The 22,459-nt window shown below is 50.3% G+C and overlaps 1 protein-coding gene and 1 long non-coding RNA gene across 6 annotated transcripts in view; one reads left to right on the forward strand and one right to left on the reverse strand.

The window, feature by feature from the left end:
* Positions 1 to 9,723, forward strand: part of PHKA1 (phosphorylase kinase regulatory subunit alpha 1) — a 77,960-nt gene extending 68,237 nt beyond the window's left edge. For 2 of the 5 annotated variants that reach the window (XM_039487312.1, XM_039487315.1), the window contains 6 exons: positions 1,439 to 1,477; positions 3,025 to 3,069; positions 3,884 to 4,054; positions 5,194 to 5,247; positions 7,621 to 7,821; positions 8,253 to 9,723. In XM_039487312.1, the coding sequence (XP_039343246.1) occupies positions 1,439 to 1,477; positions 3,025 to 3,069; positions 3,884 to 4,054; positions 5,194 to 5,247; positions 7,621 to 7,821; positions 8,253 to 8,426 (684 nt within the window). In that variant the 3' untranslated portion in view covers positions 8,427 to 9,723. The remainder of the gene's footprint in view (positions 1 to 1,438; positions 1,478 to 3,024; positions 3,070 to 3,883; positions 4,055 to 5,193; positions 5,248 to 7,620; positions 7,822 to 8,252) is intronic. The other 3 variants (XM_039487314.1, XM_039487316.1, XM_039487313.1) reach the window with 2 other exon arrangements.
* Positions 7,815 to 15,171, reverse strand: LOC120371519. The gene is made up of 4 exons (XR_005584419.1): positions 15,043 to 15,171; positions 9,722 to 9,868; positions 8,473 to 8,580; positions 7,815 to 8,003 (listed from the first exon to the last, which is right to left on the reverse strand). It is a non-coding gene; the product is annotated as an uncharacterized LOC120371519 (long non-coding RNA).
* Between the last annotated feature and the right edge of the window lie 7,288 nt (positions 15,172 to 22,459).

Raw genomic sequence — 22,459 nt, forward strand, 5'->3', positions numbered from 1 at the left:
GGCTGTGGGGGAGGGGGAACAGCAGGGGAGGGGCCGGGGGCTTGCCTCCTGGGGCAGGAGCTCAGGGGCTGGGCAGGAGGATCCTGTAGGCCATAGTTTGTCCACCTCTTCCATAGGTGGAGAAGCTGTAAAGTAGCAAGGCATGTGTGCACCCCACTGCCCTCTGCTGGACGGGATGAGAACTACCCAAGGTTTCTTCTCATCCACCTGACTCTGCGGGCCCGCTCCTGTACCTTCCCCATGCATACTTGCTAGTGGGCTGCTGAGCCAGGCTTAGGAGACCCTTGAGATGGCAGTAACAGTCACTGAACAGACATTTCCGGGGCTACTCTTTAACCCTGCCTCTCCCTGGGTCCTTGGCTCCAGCATTGCATCTAAGGTATAAAGAAAACTAGGAATCCTGTGTCCCAGGGTATATTTCACTGTGAAACCTGTGGTGTGTCTGTCTTCTGTGTACTCTGAACTCAGTAGCCTGGCAGTCTGCTGTGAGCTGGTTGCCACAAAGGGTGAGGGATGGCACCCAACATGTGCTCCCCTGGTGACTCTGTAGGACTTGTTTGTGTGGAAAGCCAGATTAGCCCGAGGTGTGAATCTGGACCAATGTTAAGTGCACTGGTGTGCACATCCACACACCCACTTGTGGATTTCAGTTTAGCTTAAGCTGGCTGGGAACAGACTTAAATTAAACAGAAATAAGCTTGTCAATGCAAACCCCTGGATGGCCTTTCACATGTAGATAGACCCTTAGATCAGGGGTTCTCAGACTTTTGTACTGGTGACCCCTTTCACCTAGCAAGCCTCTTAGTGCGACACTCCTTCTTCCCCCCTTATACATTAAAAACACTTTTGTATATATTTAACACCATTATAAATGCTGGAGGCAAAGCAGGGTTTGGGGTGGAGGCTGACAGCTTGCGACCCCCATGTAATAACCTCATGACCCCCTGAGGGGTCCTGACCCCCAGTTTGAGAACCCCTGCCTTAGATTAAGAGAAATCAAACAAGTAAACATGCAGATTGTTCTGATGCAACAATCTGTTCTGAGTGTAAGTGGAAAAGCCATGAGGACTGGCAGTGAAGCTGGGCTCGTAAGAGGAAGGATGGCCCAGTGGTTAGGGCACTGAGCCATAGGACACCCAGATTCCATTCCCTGCTCTGCCAGAGCAAATTGCTCAGTTCCCCACGTGTACAATGGGGATATAGCCCTACCCTGTGGTTAGCAATGGAGACGTTCTGAGTAGGGCCATAGAAGTACCTTAGACAAAAATGCAGGCCTCGGAGTGAAGGGGGTGAAAGGGAATGGAGATGTAAATTATGTGGTCCTAGATGTAACTGCACTGTGGTCACAAGCCAGACTCTTCCTTGGGCTGTGGAATGCAGCACAGCTGTATTGCTGCCCCAATCATATCTGTATCGTGATCTCCTTTTTATCTTTCAGCAACTGGATAAACGTAGGCAGTCTCTGAGGGAGAGTAAGGTGAAACCACCAGTGTTCCCTTTAAGCCTTATCTTACTCAGCAACCTTGCGCACCCAGAAAGCTTCTGAGCATGCATGAGCTAACGGGCTTGTTTCAAGCCGTAGCAAGCAAGCTGGCTTCCCCTCTGACAGCTTAGGGTTTGGGGCTCAGCTCTCTGCCTGGAGGTACCGTGAGCTACAATTCGGTCACTTGAAAGGTCTAACCAGCAAACAACAGTTCAGTGCTGTGAGTAAGAGTGTCTTGTGTTCCCTGAGCTCTCGACTGGCGGTGACTTGTTGCCTGGGAAGCTGTAAAGAACAGATGGGATCCAGTGTTGGGTCTCTCTAACCCAGACTAATAGCATTGCCATTCTGGAACCCAGTCTGGGAACTCCTGTGGTTCTCTGGCCAGAGGTCAGTGTGCTCAAGTTCTGGTGGGGCTGGGAGAGGAATAGGAACATTGGATGTACCATAGTATGCAATTCTGGAGGCTCAACACTGAGGAACACTCAGCAGGCCTCTGACCCTCTTTTCTTCTCAAAGCTCTTCCCAGGACCTTCCAGGGGAAAAGCTTTGTGCCAGAGAAGCCCACTAGTCTTACCCAGCTGTCTTAGCAATGTAGGCCTGGCCCACAGTGGGAGAAGGGGTGGGGAGACACAGAACAGAACCCAAATGATGGTGCTTCGTTCCATGCTGTAGGACAGACTGGGCCTGTCCACATAACCACGGATGTTTGACCTACTAGAACACACTGGGTCAGGAGCCTGCGGTGAAGCTAAGCAGACAGCATGTCCTGTAGCTAACTACGCTGTGCCCACCAGCCAGATTCTGCCTTGCACTGTGGAATACACAGCTGTATTGCTGCCCCTAATCACACTGCAGGACTCCTGTCTAGTGCCAAAAATGGTCAAATAACCCCACCAGCTAAGTCAACTTCTGCTCTCCCTTCCCAGCTGCCTGATAGAGCAGTAGGGAACATGGCTCCCTCTGAATCTACTGCCGCCTCCTGCGCACTCCCAGGCTGACAGTCTGGAACTAGCTAGCTACTACTGCAGTGCTGATGTGATGAGCTCACTGGCTCTCTCCAGGCCACACCTTAAATGGCCTCTAGTTGGGGTACTGTAAGCTTCTGTGCCTGAGTAGATCTAAACCTCCAGGGCCACCCCCTCCCTGCTGGATTCTAACCAGACTGAGGGGCTGACAGTGCCCAGCCTGTAGCTACTGTGTCCTAAAGCCACAGTCTGGCACAGTAATTCTGGAAGGGGAGCCCAGCTGCTTGGATCTCACACTGTGCAGTGTGTCACCTTGTAAACACTAAACTGTTTAACTAGCATCTCCAGGCACCAACCTGGCTCTTTAATCCTGCCCTGGTATGCCCTCTTCCAGCTTTGGTTTAATGTGAAACTCTGTGGTGCAACTTCCTAAACTGGCTCTAAAGTCTCTGGCTAGCCTCAATCACCTGGGATAGACACTGAATGAATGACACCAAGCTTTGCCCAGGCTTCTGCTAATGCTTCTGCTGCCTGCTCCATCCCATCAGGCTTTGACTGTCTCTCTCTCCTCTCTAGTCCTGTGGCTTCCACTCTCTGGAGATGGATTCAGGATCTCCTCTGGTAATGTGCATCTTATGTTTACACATGCAGTGTGTTTGTCCTCGCAGGTCCCAGAGCATTTTGCTAGCTAGAGGCAGGGCTCTCTTCACCCTGGGGTGGAATGCAGCCACCTGTGGAGTGGAATACAGTAGCCCGTTAGCAGTGGCTAGGAAAGCTACACAACCATTTAGGACAGGACGCATTAAGCACAAGCTAGGGACACAGACACTTGGGAAGACTCTTTCAAGGCAGGCTCTGACACTTGGGCCTAATGTAGCTCTCCTGAGGAAACAGGCCAGGAGGAAATAGTGCTGTCTGCTCAGTCTCCCCAGCCCAGGCTTGATGGTGGAACCAAAAGGCAAGGTGGTGCTTGATACCCTGCAAACTGCAAGGCCAGCTGTGGAAATGGAGAATTCCATCTCCAGATGCAACTCTGTGGCTCTAGAAAGGTGGAATGTAATAACCCTCTCTGGATTGTCCCCCAGGGCACTGGACTAATGTCCTGACTTGGGCAGAGATTGCCAGGGAATCTCTAGTGGCCACAAGTGGCTTTGTCTCATCAGACAGCATTCTGTGTATCCTAGCCCATATTAGGACATTGGTTAATGCTGGTTGGGAGAGTGTCCGCTTCTGAATTGTGTTCCTTGGTCTCCCCTTCAAGTACTAGCCCGGCCTGATCCTTCTTGTGTAGCTTGAGAGCTGCTGAGATCACAGCCCAGGGGGAACAGAGGCCAAGTGCTTCTCTGCAGTTAGAGCTCCACAAGCTAGGGGAGTGCGCTCTCTAGTGCTTCATCCTGGTCCTGTTGCCTTTACTGTAACTCTGTTTTGTTCTCAGAGTTCTGGACGCTCCATCTTGCCTGCTGGCGGATCCTTCGCTAGCATGTTGGAAGATCAGGTCTCCAGAGATGGCCGCCATGGCCAGTGGCAGCGGAGAAGGCGGCTGGACGGAGCACTCAACAGGGTCCCGGTGGGCTTCTACCAGAAGGTCTGGCAAATCCTGCAGAAGGTAAGCTGGTCTCATGTTGCCGTTGTTCAGCTGTCTCTTCCATGTGTGCATGCATGTATGTGTGAGCACATATCCATGCACCTGGATCCCCCGGGCCAGTGTTTTCACGTCATGGGGATGATCCATCAGCAGCACGCACACCTCATCGTTGTGCGTTCTAGCCAGCTGAGCAACTACCCTATCCCTGCCTTTGAGGGCCTATTCCAATAGCTGCCAGCCGTACCGGTTCCCAGGGTTTGCTTGGGAACGCTATGACAAAAGCCCAGGTTTGGGCCCCATAAAGTAAGGTGCTTTTTATTACAGCTGGGAGCCCTGCCCTGTTGGCTGGCTTTGCAGCTAAATCCTGTTTCCAGGGCTGCATAGATGTAAAGGGTCCATTTCATCCCTGTGTTGGCAGAGGGAGGCAGTTTGTGACTCTCTTGTTCAGGGGCTGCAGGGGCACGTGACCCCCTGCATTAGCCAGGACAGCCCAGATTTGCCCCTATGCTGTTTGTAAACTGCAGCTAGAAGCCCAGATGGGTTTACTGCCTGGTGCAGGCGGTGCTGGGGAGGAATTCCTGCACAGACATAGCTGCCAGTCTGGAGTGGTAGGTCATGGTACCAAACCTGCCAACTAGAAGTGCGGTCATACAGCAGGGCACGGATGTGAGACATATGGCACTAAACTTTGGGGCTTGTCTATGTGGTAAATGGAAGCAAAGAGACTGTTGCAATCCACCCCTTCGTCATCATGCTGGACGTCTGGGTCTGGACATTCGCTTTCAGTAAAAGGGCTTTATCCTTCAGTAAAAAGCCTGTCTCTTGAGAGAACTTATCCAGTTTAACCAAACTGATATGAAGGCACTTGTACTGCAGTGTGTGCCCCTGCCCAGACTTCTGTTGAAATAGCTAGAGGGTGAGTTACAACTGCAATTGTTGTTTCAAGTCCCCTTACCATGTAGAAAAATCCTGAACTTTACCATGTGTCCACCACATCTGGGTGTTAACTGCATTTCTCAAGGCCGCGTGCTCTGCGTGGTGAATGGAAAATGCAGTTATTGGTTTGCTGGGTTTTAAACACTCCACTGGGGGGTGGATCCAGGATAGTGAACAGGGCCCTGTCTGGGCTGCAACCTCTAATCCTTGGTCTTATTCTGCAGTGCCATGGCCTCTCTGTGGAGGGCTTTGTCCTTCCAGCCTCAACAACCAAAGAGGTAAGAGCTTTGGGGACGGGGGTATAAACTGATCTTATGAGGGTAGATCCATGGGAAAGTGTGTGTGAGAAATAATGTCAAAAGTGTTAAGGTTGCAAATTCAGGCACTCAGGTTAGGATGTGCCAGAATTAAGGCTGCCCATACCACAAGCATTAGAATTATTATTTTACTGCTAACACAGCTGACCTTTCCCCAGCCTTATTCTCAAACAGCCAGACTGTCTTTGTTCTAACTCCATTGTCGTCCTCTTCCTCCCAACCCCCAAAATAAATCCGGCTCAGGCAGAGAACGCACGTGGAAAGGGCATTCTGGAGAATTTTGTCAGTTTGCAAAGCAATTGAGAAGGGTTAGAATGAGAAGCGTCAGGTACCTCTAATGTAGGTGTTGCTACCTCCCCACCCTGCAAGTATTTGCATAATGCACCTCTTCTTCTCCCTCCCTGCCCATCTCCTTTCATCTCCAGGGAGGACTAAACAGGGCCTGGCTCTCCCAGAATATCAGCCCTTCTCCCTTTTCCCCTGCCATCCCCTCACTGGGGCTCTAAACGATCCCCCACCCACTTGTCTGACTCTCACCAATCAGGAGGGGGAACAGTATCTCGCTGCTTCCTCCCCCTCTTGACTGTGGAGCAGCAGGGTCTTGACCGCTGGTTTCCCCACGTGGGTGAGAGAAGGCCCAGCAACTCCCAACAGTTCTGAGCCTCTGGACTGGTCAAGCGCCTGCTCTCAGGCACGGAGCACAGCGTTGAGTGGCTTTGCCATGTCATGAGCTAGACCAGTTTGTGATGGTGGCTGCTTCTCCCACATTGCGGCTGGCTGCTCTGTTACTTCTGGGGGAATTCTGGGCCAAAAAATTAAAAATTCTGTGCACAATATTTTAAAATTCTGCACAATTCTGCATATTTTATTTGTCAAAATAACACAATATAATCACACCAGTTTCCATTATTTTTGGTCATTTATTTTGAAATACCTGTGAGCAAGTATGTCTAACAATATAGATAAGAAAAAAAAATTCCTGAATATTTTGACAAATATATGGCTAGTAAGGAATCTTAATACAGAATTCTGAGTAATAATGCATTTAAATTACAATACAGAACCGTATTTCCCACACCCCTCAGAAGCAGTGCAAAGGCCTGTGGGGGTCCGGGAGAGGGAAGTAAATTGCTGGGAAGGAGCCTGGGTGTGAACTAGGGTATGGGTGGGAAAAGTATGGAACAAAAGTATGGGGGGCGGGGAGGGATTGTTAGGGAGCTTCCCCCCCATGCAGACCCTGGCTGACCCCTAGCCGCTCCCATTCAGTCAGGCACATCTGCCCCATCCCCATGTGTTCCTGTACCCCTATCTATCCTTGCACCCTTTGTCTAAGTGTCCCTCCACCCCCAATCAGACACCTACTCCCCCTCCATCCTCATATGGCCCTGCACACCCTCCCCCATCCCCATGTGTCTTTATGCCCTCCCCTGGCCCCATGTGGCCCTGCACCCCTCTCCTGTCCCCATGTGTCTCTATGCCCCCACCCAGCCATTGCCTGTCCCTATGTGCCCATGTGTCTCTGTGCCCCCTCCACCTGTCACCATTTGTCTTTGTGACCCCACTCAGCCACTCCCTGTCCCTATGTAGCTCTGCACCCTCTCTCTCTCATCACCATGTGGCCCTGCACCCTCCTCCCCCCTGTAGCCCTGTGCCTCCACTCCCATTCAGCCCTACCTCAGTCTGTCCACCACCCTTAAGAGCCCGTCTGCCCCTCCCCCACGGTGTCTGTCTCCCCATAGCCCCTGTCTCCTGACCTGGCCTGACAGGTACTGAAGGCTCTCTCTTTTCCTCGCTGGTTGGGAGCTGCTGCTTTGTTCTATTGCCACAGTGTCCTCTGGTGGGCAAAAGGCAGAACTGCAGCAACATTTCAGCAGAAGCTTTTCTTCTGTGCAAAAAATTAAAAATATGCATGGCTCATTATCATGGCATGCACGCAGTAGCATCGAATTCCCCCAGGAGTACTCTGTGAAGCACGATCTTCAGTGCTCCTGAACTCAGGGGTCCCACCAGCCTCAGTCAGCCAGTTGCTCTGTCAGTATGTCACCCCTGCACCGGCACGTCCCTTATAGAGGGAGGTACTCAGAATCCAGGCTCCTAGGTTCCATCCCACTGACTTGCTGGGGAACCCTGGGCAAGGCACTTTCCCTCTCTGTGCTTCTGTTCATCCACTTACACAACGGGGCTAAGGATACTGAGCGATTTGCTGCCTGCTATGAAATGCTACAAAGCGCTAGATTGCAGGTGCTGGGCTGGGCGTGCGCTGTGAGGGTTGTGGGGTTCACTGGAACCTGGGAGACACCTGCATGTGTATTAATAGGCTTTTGGTTCTCACAGATGACTCCTGGGGAGATCAAGTTTTCAGTCCATGTGGAGTCAGTCTTGAACCGTGTCCCACAGCCAGAATACAGGCAGCTCCTGGTAGAAGCCATCCTTGTCCTGACCATGCTGGCAGATGTGGAAATACACAGCATTGGGGGCATCATTGCAGTGGAAAAGATTGTGCACATAGCAAATGACTTATTCTGTCAAGAACAGGTACAGAACCTGCCCTCTGCCGGAGGGAATGAGTGAGATGAACCAGGCCTTGGTCTGTGCAGGGCTGTGGTGGCAAGCGTGCATGTCGTACATTCCTTAGCACGTGTGGGTCCTGGCACAGAGAACTTGCAGCAGCAGTGCAGTCACAGGCTTCTACTGATTGTCCACTTGAGACCCAAGCCCTGATGGTTAAAAGCAATTTTACGTGTCACCTCCAGGGCATATTTCTAGCGAAGGTGATGAGGGTGGAGAGGAGGCCGTGGTGGCAGGGTTTGGACAGTGGAAATGGGGATGCTGGGGGTGCCTGCTGCTGGAGTGTAGGCAGGATTGGCTCAGGCTGAGAGTGTGGGGTGGAAGTGATGTGGCACTTGGGGGTGCACAGGTGGCTGATAACTCCCTTCTCTTCTTTTCCCCACTCCTCACCCACACAGAAAGCACTTGGCGCAGATGACAGTATGCTGGAGAAAGATCCTGCCACAGGCATCTGTACCCTGCTATACGACAGCGCCCCTAGTGGCAGGTTTGGCACCATGACCTACCTCTCCAGAGCAGTGGCAACATATGTGGAGGAGTTCCTCCCCAGCAGTGGCTGCACCATGCAATAGACCCATTTGGGCTTGCAGCTGGAGTTTACAAACTGCTTTGGGTTACCTTTTAGGAGTCAAAGGCAGGCGTTAAGCTAGCTTGCTGGTAGACTGTCTCCATGCCATGACAACTTGTTGAATTCAGCGGTGGAACCTACCATTTCCTAGCTTCACCCTGGGGGGAAAAAACTCTGCTGCAATAGCTGTTCTCAGCACAGGGAGTGTGTCTCTGCTGATGCCAAGTGATGTTTCAGGAGAGCATGTTTGTGTGATTAAACCATGGCTGTGTTTGCATACAGACATCCCAGCTCTTCCCTGGCACTGAACCCAGGACCTGGTTCACATGTGAGAGGCCTGTGCTGAGGGTCCCAGGGTTTGATCCCTGCTTGGCTCTGGGGTGTCTGTATGTGTGTTACAAGTCCGAGCTTGGGGTGGGTTTCACTCAGTGAGGTGGTGAATGGGGGACGGCTCTGCAGATGCACGCTATGGTGCTCAGGCTGGTCTCACCTCACCGGTTTCAAAACCCAACACACAATGGAGGGAACAGGCTCTTGCTGCTCTAGCCCCAAATGTATGTTGAATTTTGAAGGAGGGTTTTATAAAGTGAACAGTAGCCTACCCTGTTGTCGTAGGAGCTTGGGCCCAGAGCAGACCCTGCTGGCATTAACTCGCTGAGCAACACAAACCTAATCCCTGTGCCCTGCCCGTTAGTCCCATGGGCTTCTTCCCACAGTGCAGTCTGGACCCATAGGCTCCGACTCCATGGGTGCTCTGGGGCTGGAGCACCCACAGGGAAAAATTGGTCGATGCTCTGCACCCACCAGCAGCTCCCCATCCCGCCCCAGCTCGCCTCCGCCTCCTCCCCTGAGCACGCTGCCGCGTCCTGCTTCTCCCCCCTCTCTCCCAGCACTTGCGCCATGAAACAGCTGTTTTGCACGGCAAGCCTGGGAAGGAGGGGATTTGGAGAGGGCTCCAATAGGGGCACGGAGGGGTGGAGTTTGGGCGGGGACTTGGGAGCAGGGGTGGATTCAGGTCGGGGGTGCAAGCACCCACTGGCAAAGAAAAAAAGTTGGCACCTGTGTCTGGACCCCCTGGCTCCTCTGCCCCCCAGAGATGTGAAGCTTTTAGAAACCAGACAGTCACTTTGGAAGGAGGGTGTATCGAGACCCTGAACCACTCTCCCCATCTGCTGGGAGCCGTGAAAGAGAACGCTGACTCTCGGCACTTTTGGCTGGCTCTCCAGCCCCATCTCACACCATGTTCAGACAGGCTTTGATGTGCTGTATTCCTGCCAATCAGGCCTGTTGTCGACTCACCCTCCTGGAGTGCCCCTTGTGGCCTGGCGTAGTGTTTTGGTGACTCCGCCTCTCTCTCCTCATCAGGACTTCAGTGGGGACGTGGCCCTCCGGCCAGGCTGCTCTGTTGCTCCTCCTCTTCCGGGGTATCGGTGTCACCAATAAATCCTGTCTGACAGAATACCGGCAATGAACAAGTCTTCACCCCAGCCTTCTCTCCAGTCTCACTCGTTTGCCAGAGCAGTGACTCTGAGCTTCCCCCCAGAACCCCTCAGCAAAATACAAACCCAGCAACTTGTGCCCAGCCCCAGCTTGAGTTTGTAGCCAGCTTAGAAGAGCGGAGCACCGGGGAGAACCTACACAACAGTGACCCTCACCCCCCAGGGTTGCCTCCCTGGAGTTCTACCCCCTTTCGAAGGCCCACCACAAGCATGAATTCCACTCCTGGCCCTTTCCCACCATACTCATCCTGCTCAGCTCCTGCAGAGAGGGCCTCCAGACAACCTCTCCTGGTTTTCCCTCCCTCCACGGCACTGACATCCAGCCTGGCCCCCCTGCAGGTATAACAAAGTGGGGCCCCTTCATAGTGGGGTGTGGTTTATGCACCCCCTCAAGGCTGTGTCCAGCATGGTACAGATGGTTTGCACCTCTGAGGTGCAGGACCTGGGCACACAGGCGGTCCAGCTCCTCCTTACACTCGTTCATAGTCAGGAGCAGACAGTCCCTACCCTCCAAGGACTTCAACACCCAGAGCAGTTCTCCCTTTCACAGCACCTGCTTTGATTCCAGCAGCTTCTTTTGCACGTTCTCTGCCATTGCAACTATATGCTTGAACCCTGTCCCATTCAGTGCCTCTGCAGTAACGGCCTCAGTCTTTTCACCTAGCTCCCGGCAAGCTGGAGAGTTGGTAGTCACCCACACTTCCCCTGTTTTATTTAAGGCAGTGTGCGAGTCCCTGCTGCGGGCTATTCAGCCTCTCATGTGGGCTCCGCTCCCCTGTGCTTATCTCAACCCAGAGGGAAACCTGCTTCTATACCTGCTGCTGCTTCCAGTGTTCTTCCTCTGCCATTGCCAAGGCTGGTTCTTTGTCTGGCTGCTTGGGCCATCACTTCTTGTCGGTCAGTAACTGTTTCCACCTGCTCTCACTTACAAGCTTTCAGCTGGCCAGGCAGAATCTGCAGGTGACTCATGGCTGCCGGCTGGCCTCCTTCAGCAGTCTCCAGCTGGGTTTCTAACACCTTTGAGTCCTCCCCAGCCTCAGCAGTCCTGGGCTGCAGCTCTTCGTTCAACCTAGCCCTTCCCTTCATAGAATCTCAGGGTTGGAAGGGACCTCAGGAGGTCATCTAGTCCAACCCCCTGCTCAAAGCAGGACCAAACCCAACTAAATCATCCCAGCCAGGGCTTTGTCAAGCCTGACCTTAAAAACCTCTAAGGAAGGAGATTCCACCACCTCCCTAGGTAACCCATTCCAGTTCTTTACCACCCTACTAGTGAAAACGTTTTTCCTAATATCCAACCTAAACCTCCCCCTCTGCAACTTGAGACCATAACTCCTTGTTCTGTCATCTTCTACCACTGAGAACAGTCTAGATCCATCCTCTTTGGAACCCCCTTTCAGGTAGTTGAAAGCAGCTATCAAATCCCCCCTCATTCTTCTCTTCTGCAGGCTAAACAATCCCAGTTCCCTCAGCCTCTTCTCATAAGTCATGTGCTCCAACCCCCTAATCATTTTTGTTGCCCTCCGCTGGACTCTCTCCAATTTATCCACATCCTTCTTGTAGTGTGGGGCCCAAAACTGGACACAGTACTCCAAATGAGGCCTCACCAGTGCTAAGTAGAGGGGAATGATCACGTCCCTCGATCTGCTGGAAATGCCCCTACTTATACAACCCAAAATGCCATTAGCCTTCTTGGCAACAAGGGCACACTGTTGACTCATATTCAGCTTTTCATCCACCATAACCCCTAGGTCCTTTTCTGCAGAACTGCTGCCCAGCCATTCGGTCCCTAGTCTGTAGCAGTGCATGGGATTCTTCCCTCCTAAGTGCAGGACTCTGCACTTGTGCTTGTTGAACCTCATATTTCTTTTGGCCCAATCCTCTAATTTGTCTAGGTCCCTCTGTATCCTATCCCTACCCTCCAGCGTATCAACCACTCCTCCCAGTTTAGTGTCATCTGCAAACTTGCTAAGGGTGCAGTCCACACCATCCTCTAGATCGTTAATGAAGATATTGAATAAAACCAGCCCCAGGACCCACCCTAGGGACACACCACTTGAAACCGGCTGCCAACTAGACATGGAACCATTGATCACTACCCGTTGAGCCCGACCATCTAGCCAGTTTTCTATCCACCTTACCGTCCATTCATCCAGCCCATACTTCTTTAACTTGCTGGCAAGAATACTGTGGGAGACTGTATCAAAAGCTTTGCTAAAGTCCAGAAATAGCACATCCACTGCTTTCCCCTCATCCACAGAGCCGGTTATCTCATCATAGAAGGCAATTAGATTAGTCAGGCATGACTTATCTTTGGTGAATCCATGCTGACTGTTCCTGATCACTTTCCCCTCCTTTAAGTGGTTCAGAATTGATTCCTTGAGGACCTGTTCCATGACTTTTCCAGGGACTGAGGTGAGACTGACTGGCCTGTAGTTCCCTGGATCTTCCTTCTTCCCTTTTTTAAAGATGGGCACTACATTAGCCTTTTTCCAGTCATCTGGGACCTCCCCCGATCGCCATGATTTTTCAAAGATAATGGCCAACGGCTCTGCAATCTCATCGGCCAACTCCTTTAGCACCCTCGGATGCAGCGCATCCAGCCCCATTGACTTGTGCTCGTCCAGCTTTTCTAAATAGTCCCGAACTACTACTTTCTCCAAAGAGAGCTGGTCACCTCCTCCCCATACCGTGCTGCAGAGTGCAGCTGTCTGGGAGCTGACCTTGTCTGTGAAGACAGAGGCAAAAAAAAGCATTGAGTACACTAGCTTTCTCCACATCCTCTGTCACTAGGTTCCCTCCCTCATTCAGCAAGGGGCCCACACTTTCCTTGACTTTCTTCTTGTTGCTAACATACCTGAAGGAAACCCTTGTTGTTACTCCTAACATCTCCGGCTAGCCTTCCTAATTTCACTCCTGCATGCCTGAGCAATACTTTTATACTCCTCCCTGGTTATTTGTCCAATCTTCCACTTCTTATAAGCTGTTTTTTTGTGTTTAAGACGAGCAAGGATTTCACTGTTGAGCCAGGCTGGTCGCCTGCCATATTTACTTTTCTTCCCACACCTCGGGATGGTTTGTTCCTGCAACCTCAATAAGGTTTCTTTAAAATACAGCCAGCTTTCCTCGACTCCTTTCCCCGTCATGTTATTCTCCCAGGGGACCTTGCCCATCAGTTCCCTGAGGGAGTCGAAGTCTGCTTTTCTGAAGTCCAGGGTCTCTGTTCTACTGCTCTCCTTTCTTCCTTGTATCAGGATCCTGAACTCAACCATCTCATGGTCACTGCCTCCCAGGTTCCCTTCCTTTACATCATCATCTTTTGTACCAGGGTTGGGAAATTCCCACCAATCCCTCCCCAGGATCACGTGCTGAGGAAGAGTCTTGGCTGCTCCAACCTGCGTATGCCACCCCTGGCCCCTTACCTCCAGCTCTAGTCGGTTGTGGGACACCCCCCTTCCCCTTTTCTTCCTGTACACAAAATGTGCATTGGCAGGTGTTGGTCCACATTTCCTCAGCCCAGCATTTGACCACACCCTGAACCCACCAGGACATCTACTGCTACTCCTCCCCCTTAGATAGCCCTGTGTTTGACAGCCTTTTAACCTTATCCAGGGAGGACCCTGCTCCACAAACTTCAGTGAAATAATTTATGTATCTGTGCTCCATCAATGGACAGTCCCTCCTAAAGCATCCTGGCTTGCTGCACTGACTTCCTTGGCTGCCCCCAGAGTAGCTCCGTTCAACTGAGGGACTGACCGGAAGGCTGGTAGATCTGGAGTGCCCTGGAGAAAACGTCCTCAGTTTCCTGGCAACTCCCCAATTGGGACACCTCATCCACCTGTCTCCCTTGCTGGGACACTCCCAGTCTGGCCCATCGTTCAGGCGTAGCCCTCTTGGCTTCAAAACAAGCTTTGGTAGGGTGGCCAATTTTGGTTGGATGTATTTCTGGAGGTTTCATCACATGACATAATCTCTAATTCCTGGCAACTCCAGGACAGTGCTGGCAGGTTGGCAACTCCAGGCTTTGGCCTGCTCTCATGTCACCTACTGATGCAGGCGAGAACCATCTTACCCCACTTCAGACCCCTCAGGGCAAGAGCTGTAGAAATTACTGCAGGACCACATGGTCCATGACTTTTCCACTGAGCTGGTCAAGGCACAGCCATCAGGACACGAGGTCCTGCAAGCGTTGTGCCACTACTTGTGGCAGAGATTTTTCCCCCCCGGGGAGGGCTGGCCCCAGAACCAGAGCTGATATGCTGCTAGAGTCAGTCCTAGCCCGTTGGGTGCAGGGGCAGCTCTAGTTTTTTTGCCGCCCCAAGCACGGCAGGCAGGCTGCCTTCGGTGGCGTGCCTGTGGGAGGTCCCCGGTCCTGCAGATTCGGTGGCTTGCCTGCGGGAGGTTCACCAGTCCCGCAGCTTCGGCGTACCCGAATTGCCTCCGAATCCACGGGGGACCTCTTGCAGGCAAATGGCCAAAGGTGGCCTGACTACCGCCCTCACAGAGACCGGCAGGGCTCCCCCCAGGACTTGCTGCCCCAGGCACACGCTTGGAGCACTGGTGCCTGGAGCCACCGCTGGTTGGGTAGCAAATGGTGCTGCCTGCTGGTTGTCCATAGTTGGAGGAGGAGCACCTGAATGTGCCATTGCTGCTGTTGTAGCACAGCCATCTGCAGCTGTCACTGGGTCGCTGCCAGCAGATGTGCCACCCCACTCTTCTTTGCCTTCCCAAATTCTGAGCCAGGGTCCTCTGGCCCTATTTCAGAGGCTGATTTGAGGTGCTAACATGCTCTGTGTTCTATTGCAGATGCACTGTCCTGGAGCACCCCCTTGTGGCATGACATGGCATTTCAGCAATTCTGCCGCACCCTCCCCCCCCCCCCCCCCTCTGGCCTTCAGTGGTTTGGTGCAGTGGGGCCGTGGCCCTCTGGCCAGGCTACACTATAGTTCCACCTCTTCCAGGGTATCTGTGTCCCAAACGAATCATATCTAATAGAATAATGGCAATGCACACAATGGCTTCTGCCCCACAGGCTCTTCTTCAGGCTCTCATTTGTCAGAGCAGTGATTCTGGGCTTCACACAGGAGCCCCTCAGCAAAACCTAACACCAACTGAAATACAAACCCAGCAACTTCTGCCTGGCTCTCAGCAGCCTTCACCTTCCCCAGTCTGGAATCTGCCAGGAGAAAGGGCCTACCCTGACAGGAGCTCTTAGCCCATCTTAGGTTCTCCCCAAGTGTGATCCCCTGCAGGTGTAACCTTGCAGGGTTGTTAATGCTCTCAGCAGTAGCTAACCCTGTGGGGCTGTTAAGAGTTAGCTACAGCTGAGACCTCTTGGTTGGTGTGGGATCTGCATCCCATCCCATCCCATCCCCTTTCATCTCCCCAGGTGAAACCAGCAGTAAATTAACTGCTTCCCAGTTGCTGCAGCAGTGGACCATGGTGGCACTGGTCCTCCCTTTCATCACCAGTACCTGGGTGGGGTGTGTTCACCTCTTGGACAGCTGGCTGCTGGCTCCAGTTCTTGAGTTTCACCACTTAGTGATGGTATCTGCTGCAGAGCTCTTTGGGGGCTTCAAATATTGTATGAATCTGCACTTGATCTTTCCTAATCTAACAGGCTAAACCCTCCCCAAAGTAGGTCAGTGCCACATAAAGCAAGTCAGTGCATGAGCAAACATCTCTTGCAGTCTGTGGATTTCTCTGCTGGCTTCCCAAGGCAGCACTGTGGCCAATAGAGTGAAATGGTTTTCCTGTACAGTAGCTGATGTCTTCGTTTTCTTTGCCTTTAACAAAGTGTATGCTCCCCTGGAGGCATTGGGTGGATTGTCCTCCTTGCACAGAAACAACACTAGAAAAATCTCCTAGCTGATAAAGTTCTTTTTTTCCATCTTAACTTCTTTCCTCCCATAGTCCCCCAGCCACACATGAACTCCCCCATCTGATCTTTTAATAGCATCAGAACATCTGAGGCCAGGGGTGTTAGTGCTGTGTGCGCTGTAGGGGTTCCCTACAGCTCTATGGAAAGGGAGGCTAGGATATCTGCACTGGCCAGAAACCACTTCCCCTCCCACCCTCTTCACGTAATAAAATAACCCTAAATAGGGAAGCAAAAGCCATAGACTAAATGATGCTCTCTAATTGTCTGTCAGAGAATGATGTTGAATGCCATAGATGGGGCTGGTTCTCATTCATGCACATCAAGTTCCTTTCAAATTTGGGAGTAGTTGACAGTGTATGCACTTTGCAGGCTGCTCTGGGGGTGATCAGAGAATGTAATGGTCAAAAACCAGCTCCTTATAGTACCAGAGATTTTTACCTACTATAAAAGGTTACAGTGAATGTATAAGGGGGAGCCTCTCCATTTGAAATGGTTCATATGTAGGATGCTTGTGCTCCCTTTGCAAGGGGAAAGTGCTGCTCAGCCACTGCTGAAGGCAGAGTTTGAAGTACTTGGCACCTAACACACGCTGGTAATAAGGCCACCATAGTTGGAGTCCAGGAATCAGGTGTCCTGGTGTGGGGCTTCTGTTTAGCTGCATTTTTATTGTGGGATTTCTCTTAAAATTTGCTTTTGGAGAGTTCCTGCCCAGAGAGCAGGAGCTGAGCTGCACCTCCATAGATGTCATGAAGTGCTAAAGCTTTGTAAACCCAGCTGAGGCCAAGTAACACCCAGTTGAGTAGGTAAATAGTGTTCCAGCATAAGGGCTGCTTGCTGCACTCCACTTTGATGGTTTACTGATTGTAACACAGTTGCACTCTCACACTTAGCCATGTAACATTTTCAAACTCCATTTCCTAGATCTTGCCTTTGTTTTCAGGGGATGAGGGCTGAGATGCATATAAACATTAGTCTTTTTTTCCCCTAATAAAACAAAAAAAGGCAAAACCTGCTGAAGCCTGAAAAACTAGAATAAAATGCCTCTATTTCTAACTTGCCTGTGTTTTCATTTCTAGCCCTGGGGGTAGTTTGTGAATGAGCTGTGTGGCGGAGAGGTGACTGAGCATCCTAGCATGCTGCTCATAGTCTGAGTTGGGGGTGGGGTTGGTGTTGGCTACTGCTGAGGTAGAGCTACAGGCTCTGGCCAAGGGTAATAGCTTGGGACCAAAGGGAGTTTGCAGCTTTGAGTGGTGGGGGGTGGTTTATGTGTATTACTGTAGTGCCTAGGGTGCAAGTCTGATGGGGGCTTCTTTGTGCTAGGTGCTGTACAACTCCATCCCAGCCTCAACAGGCTCAGTAGAGCCTCCTGCTCTCTATATTTATGTGTATCTTAACCATGGCCCTTGTAGCCACAGGCAAGCTTAGCTAGGGTAAGAGCAGCATATCTAATTCATCAGCTGGGCTCCTGTTACTAATGTTTGTATTGCGGTGGGGCCTAGAACTTCTCAAGGATCAGGACCCCATTATGCCAGGTGCTGTCTGCTACTCTGACAAAAAGTCAGTCCCTAAGAGACCACAGGTTCTGGGCGGGGTGGAGCCCAGGACAACAGCAAGCAATAATTTGTGTAATAATATCATTAGCCCAAGCCAGATCTAAAAGTGAGTCAGGCCCCAAAATTCACAAGCTTGGTTTTAATCACATGTGGATTGTTTTTTTTTTTTAATGGGGTGGTTCTCTGTGGAGACTGAGTAACATTGTCAAACTTGTTTGTGTGAGCAAGAGAGCTCGAAATGTACTTTTCCATATTCTAAATCAGGAGTGGCCAACCTGTGACTCCAGAGACATGTGCAACTCTTCAGAAGTTAATATGCAGCTCCTTGTATAGGCACCACCTGCGGGGCTGGGAGCTACAGGTACCAACTTTCCAATATGCTGGGGGGTGCTCGCTGCTCAACCTCTGGCTCTGCCTCAGGCCTGTCTCCCCACTCTACCCCTTCATGCTCCATCCCCTGAGCCTGCTGTGCCCTTGTGCCCCGAGCTTCCTGCTTGCCACAAAACAGCTGAGCGGGAGGTGCTGATTGGCGGGGGCTGCTGGTGGGTGGGAGGTGCTGGGATTGGGGGAGCTGATGACATTTTACTGTGGCTCTTTGGCAATGTACATTGGTAAATTCTGGCTCCTTCTCAGGCTCAGGTTGACCACCCCTGTTCTAAATGAAAGCGATCATTCTCACTCTAGTTAATTTATCCCACTGAAAACTAAGGCTTGACTTGTTCATAGCTGATAGGTGCCAACAGGGTAAAGAGATTTCTGCCTGTAGAGGGCTCTTCAATCTAGCAAAGAAAGGTATAATGAGAAACTGAAGCTAGACTACAAATAAGGTGCATATTTTGAATAGTAAGGGGAATTTAACCATTAGAAAATACTGAGAGAGGGCTATGAGGGATTCTCCATCACCAGCTATCTTAAATCCAGCTGAGCTATCATTCGTAAAGGATGAATTATACTTCCACCCAGAAGTAATGGGCTTGATGCAGGAATTATTGAGTGGGGTTCTTTGGCCTGTGGTAAGCAGGGGCTCAGACTAGATGATCATGCTGTTCTGTTCTGGCCTTAAAAATCTATGAATCTTCACATAATCTGATGACTCCGGGAGCTGGGATTTGAAGAAAAAGACCAAATATCATGAGAACCTTACTGAATTGGTGAGAGTTAGCAACACAGGAGTGAGCAGCACATGAAGAAGCTGTTGCTGCACTAGCTTTGTCCCCGCCAGTTGAGGACCTGATTAGACTAGGACCAGAACCTTTAACTGCATGAACCACCTTTCATCCAGCAGAACCAAACACCCCCAAACTTACAGCTGTACCCAGTTCTGTCTCTTGCAGTGTTGTAACTCAGTTGAAGTGAATGAAGTCACACCACTTAGAGCAGTGAAAATGAGAGAATGGGGTGTTCACACTGCTGACATGGGCTATCATAGGCAATTTACCAGCATCAGCAACATTAGCCAGGACTCACTCATCAGTATAGAACTGCGGAAGAAATGTTGGGAAATCTAAGCATCCTTGGACTTTCAGGACCTTTACCTAAAGCTCTTAAGCAAAGGAAGCTGTCATGGCTCAGTAACTGGTTAAAAGACAGGAAACAAAGGGTAGGAATAAATTGTCAAGTTTTCACAGTAGAGACAGGTAAATAATGGGGTCCCTTGAGGATCTGTACTAGGACTATTGCAGTTCAACATATTCATAAATGAGCTGGAAAAGGGGGGTAAACAATGAGGTAGCCAAGTTTTCAGATGATACAAAATTACTCAAGATAGTTAAGTCCAAAGCTGACCACAAAGAATTACAGATCTCACAAAACTGGGTGACCGGGCAACATAAGAACGGCCATACTACGTCAGATCAAAGGTCCATCTAGCACGTGCCCTAGAGGGAATGAACAGAACAGGTCATCATCAAGTGATCCATCCCCTGTCACCCATTCCCAGCTTCTGGCAAACAGAGGCTAGGGACACCATCCCTGATCATCCTGGCTAATTGATGGACCTATCCTCCATGAATTTATCTAGTTCTTTTTTGAACCCTGTTATAGTCTTGGCCTTCACAACATCCTCTGACAGAGATCCACAGGTTGACAGTGTGTTGTATGAAAAAATACTTCATTTTTTTTTTAAACCTGCTGCCTATTAAAAAATGGCAGCTGAAATTCTATGTTGATAAATGCAAAATAATATACATTAGAAAACATCTTCCCAACTATACATAGAAAATGATGGAGTCTAAATTAGCTGTTACAACTCAAGAAAAAAGGTCTTGGAGTCATTATGGAAAACATCCACTCGATGTGCAGCAGCAGTAAAAAACAAAACAAAACAAAACAAAAAAACACTAACAATGTTAGGAACCATTAGGAAAGAGAGAGTTACTAAGACAGAAAATATCATAATGTCTCTATATCAGTGGCCAAATCACACTGGGAGTTGCAGCTAGCGAGAGATGTTAAGAGTAAGAAGAAGGGTTTATTCAAGTATGTTAGCAAGAAGAAGAAAGTCAAGGAAAGTGTGGGCCCCTTACTGAATGAAGGAGGCAGCCTAGTGACAGAGGATGTGGAAAAAGCTAACGTACTCAATGCTTTTTTTGCCTCGGTCTTCATGAACAAGGTCAGCTCCCAGACTGCTGCACTGGGCAGCACAGCATGAGGAGAAGATGACCAGCCCTCTGTGGAGAAAGAAGTGGTTTGGGACTATTTAGAAAAGCTGGATGAGCACAAATCCATGGGGCTGGATGCCCTGCATCTGAGGGTGCTAAAGGATTTGGCGGATGTGATTGCAGAGCCATTGGCCATTATCTTTGAAAACTCATGGCGATCGGGGGAGGTCCCGGATGACTGGAAAAAGGCTAATGTAATTCCCATCTTTAAAAAAGGGGAGGAGGAGGATCCGGGGAACTATGGGCCAGTCAGCCTCACCTCAGTCCCTGGAAAAATCATGGAGCAGGTCCTCAAGGAATCAATTCTGAAGCACTTAGAGGAGAGGAAAGTGATCAGGAACAGCCAGCATGGATTCACCAAGGGCAAGTCATGCCTGACTAACCTAATTGCCTTCTATGAGGAGTTAACTGGGTCTGTGGATGAGGGGAAAGCAGTGGATGTGTTATTCCTTGACTTTAGCAAAGCTTTTGATACGGTCGCCCACAGTATTCTTGCCAGCAAGTTAAAGAAGTATGAGCTGGATGATTGGACTATAAGGTGGATAGAAAGCTGGCTAGATTGTCGGGCTCAACGGGTAGTGATCAACGGTTCCATGTCTAGTTGGCAGCCAATATCAAGCAGAGTGCCCCAAGGGTGGGTCCTGGGGCCGGTTTTGTTCAATATCTTCATTAATGATCTGGAGGATGGCATGGATTGCACTCTCAGCAAGTTTGCAGATGACACTAAACTGGGAGGAGTTGTAGATATGCTGGAGGGTAGGGATAGGGTCCAGAGGGACGTAGAGAAATTAGAGGCTTGGGCCAAAAGAAACCTGATGAGGTTCAACAAGGACAAGTGCAGAGTCCTGCACTTAGGAAGAAAGAATACCATGCATTGTTACAGACCGGGGACCAACTAGCTAAGCAGCAGTTCTGCAGAAAAGGACCTGGGGATTACAGTGGATGAGAAGCTGGATATGAGTCAGCAGTGTGCCCTTGTTGCCAAGAAGGCTAACGGCATATTGGGCTGCATTAGTAGGAGCATTGCTAGCAGATCGAGGGAAGTGATTATTCCCCTCTATTCGGCACTGGTGAGGCCACACCTGGAGTATTGCATCCAGTTTTAGGTCCCGTCCCCCACCCCGCTACAGAAAGGATGTGGACACATTGGAGAGAGTCCAGCGGAGGGCAAGAAAAATGATCAAGGGGCTGGGGCACATGACTTATGAGCAGAGGCTGAGGGAACTGGGCTTGTTTAGTCTGCAGAAGAGAAGAGTGAGGGGGGATTTGATAACAGCCTTCAACTACCTGAAGGGGGGTTCCAAAGAGGATGGAGCTCGGCTGTTCTCAGTGGTGGCAGATGACAGAACAAGGAGCAATGGTCTCAAGTTGCAATGAGGGAGGTCTAGGTTGGATATTAAGAAACACTATTTCACTAGGAGGGTGGTGAAGGACTGGAATGGGTTACCTAGGGAGGTGGTGGAATCTCTATCCTTAGAGGTTTTTAAGGCCTGACTTGACAAAGCCCTGGCTAGGATGATTTAGTTGGGAATTGGTCCTGCTTTGAGCAGGGGGTTGGACTAGATGACCCCCTGAGGTCTCTTTCAACCCTAATCTTCTATGATTCTATGATAAATTGCCCTGTTCTGTTCATTTCTTCTAAAGCATCTGACACCAGCCACTCTCAGAAATGGATCGTTGATCTGGCCTAGTATGTCCATTCTTATGTTCTAAATAATGTGACCTGGTGTTTAGTCAAGGCACTAAAGTGAATGCTTCTCTTGAAAGAATGTGATCTATAATCACTACAGCACTGGGAGGGTTTGCAAGCACTCTGGAGGGCAGGATTAGATTTCAGAAGGATCTTGATCAAGTGAGGAATTGGTCTGAAATCTACAAGATTTCATGAAAATAAGTGCAAAGTGCAAAATTTAGAAAGCAAAATTGAAATGCACAACCACAAAATGGGGAATAACTGGCCAGGTTTGCACTGTGGGCAAGGATCTGGGGTGCTAGTGGGTCACTGATGGAATATAAGTGATGCAGTTAATAATGTATGGAGATATACCTATCTCATAGAGCTGGAAGGGATCTTAAAAGGTCATTGTATCCAGTCCCCTGCTTTCACTAGCAAGACCAAGTAGTTGTTGTTGGTGGTGCTTTTTCCTCAGATCCCTAAATGGCCCCCTCAAGGATTGAGCTCACAATCCTGGGTTTAGCAGGCCAAAGCTCAAACCACTGAGCTATCTCTCCCCCTGGTTGTGAAAAAGGCTCATATTATTAGGGGTGTATTAACAGGAGTGGGGTATCTGATACAGGGGAGGGAACTGTCCCGCTCTGCTCGGCAGGGTTGAGACCTCAGTTCTGGGCACTGCACTTTTAGAAAGAAGACAAGTTGGAGTATGTCTCATGGGACTACAGCTCCCAGCATGCCCTGGGACGGGCAGGCCGCGCTATAGGACTACAGT

Source organism: Mauremys reevesii, linkage group 9, assembly GCF_016161935.1.
Source record: "Mauremys reevesii isolate NIE-2019 linkage group 9, ASM1616193v1, whole genome shotgun sequence".
NCBI lineage: Eukaryota > Metazoa > Chordata > Testudines > Geoemydidae > Mauremys > Mauremys reevesii.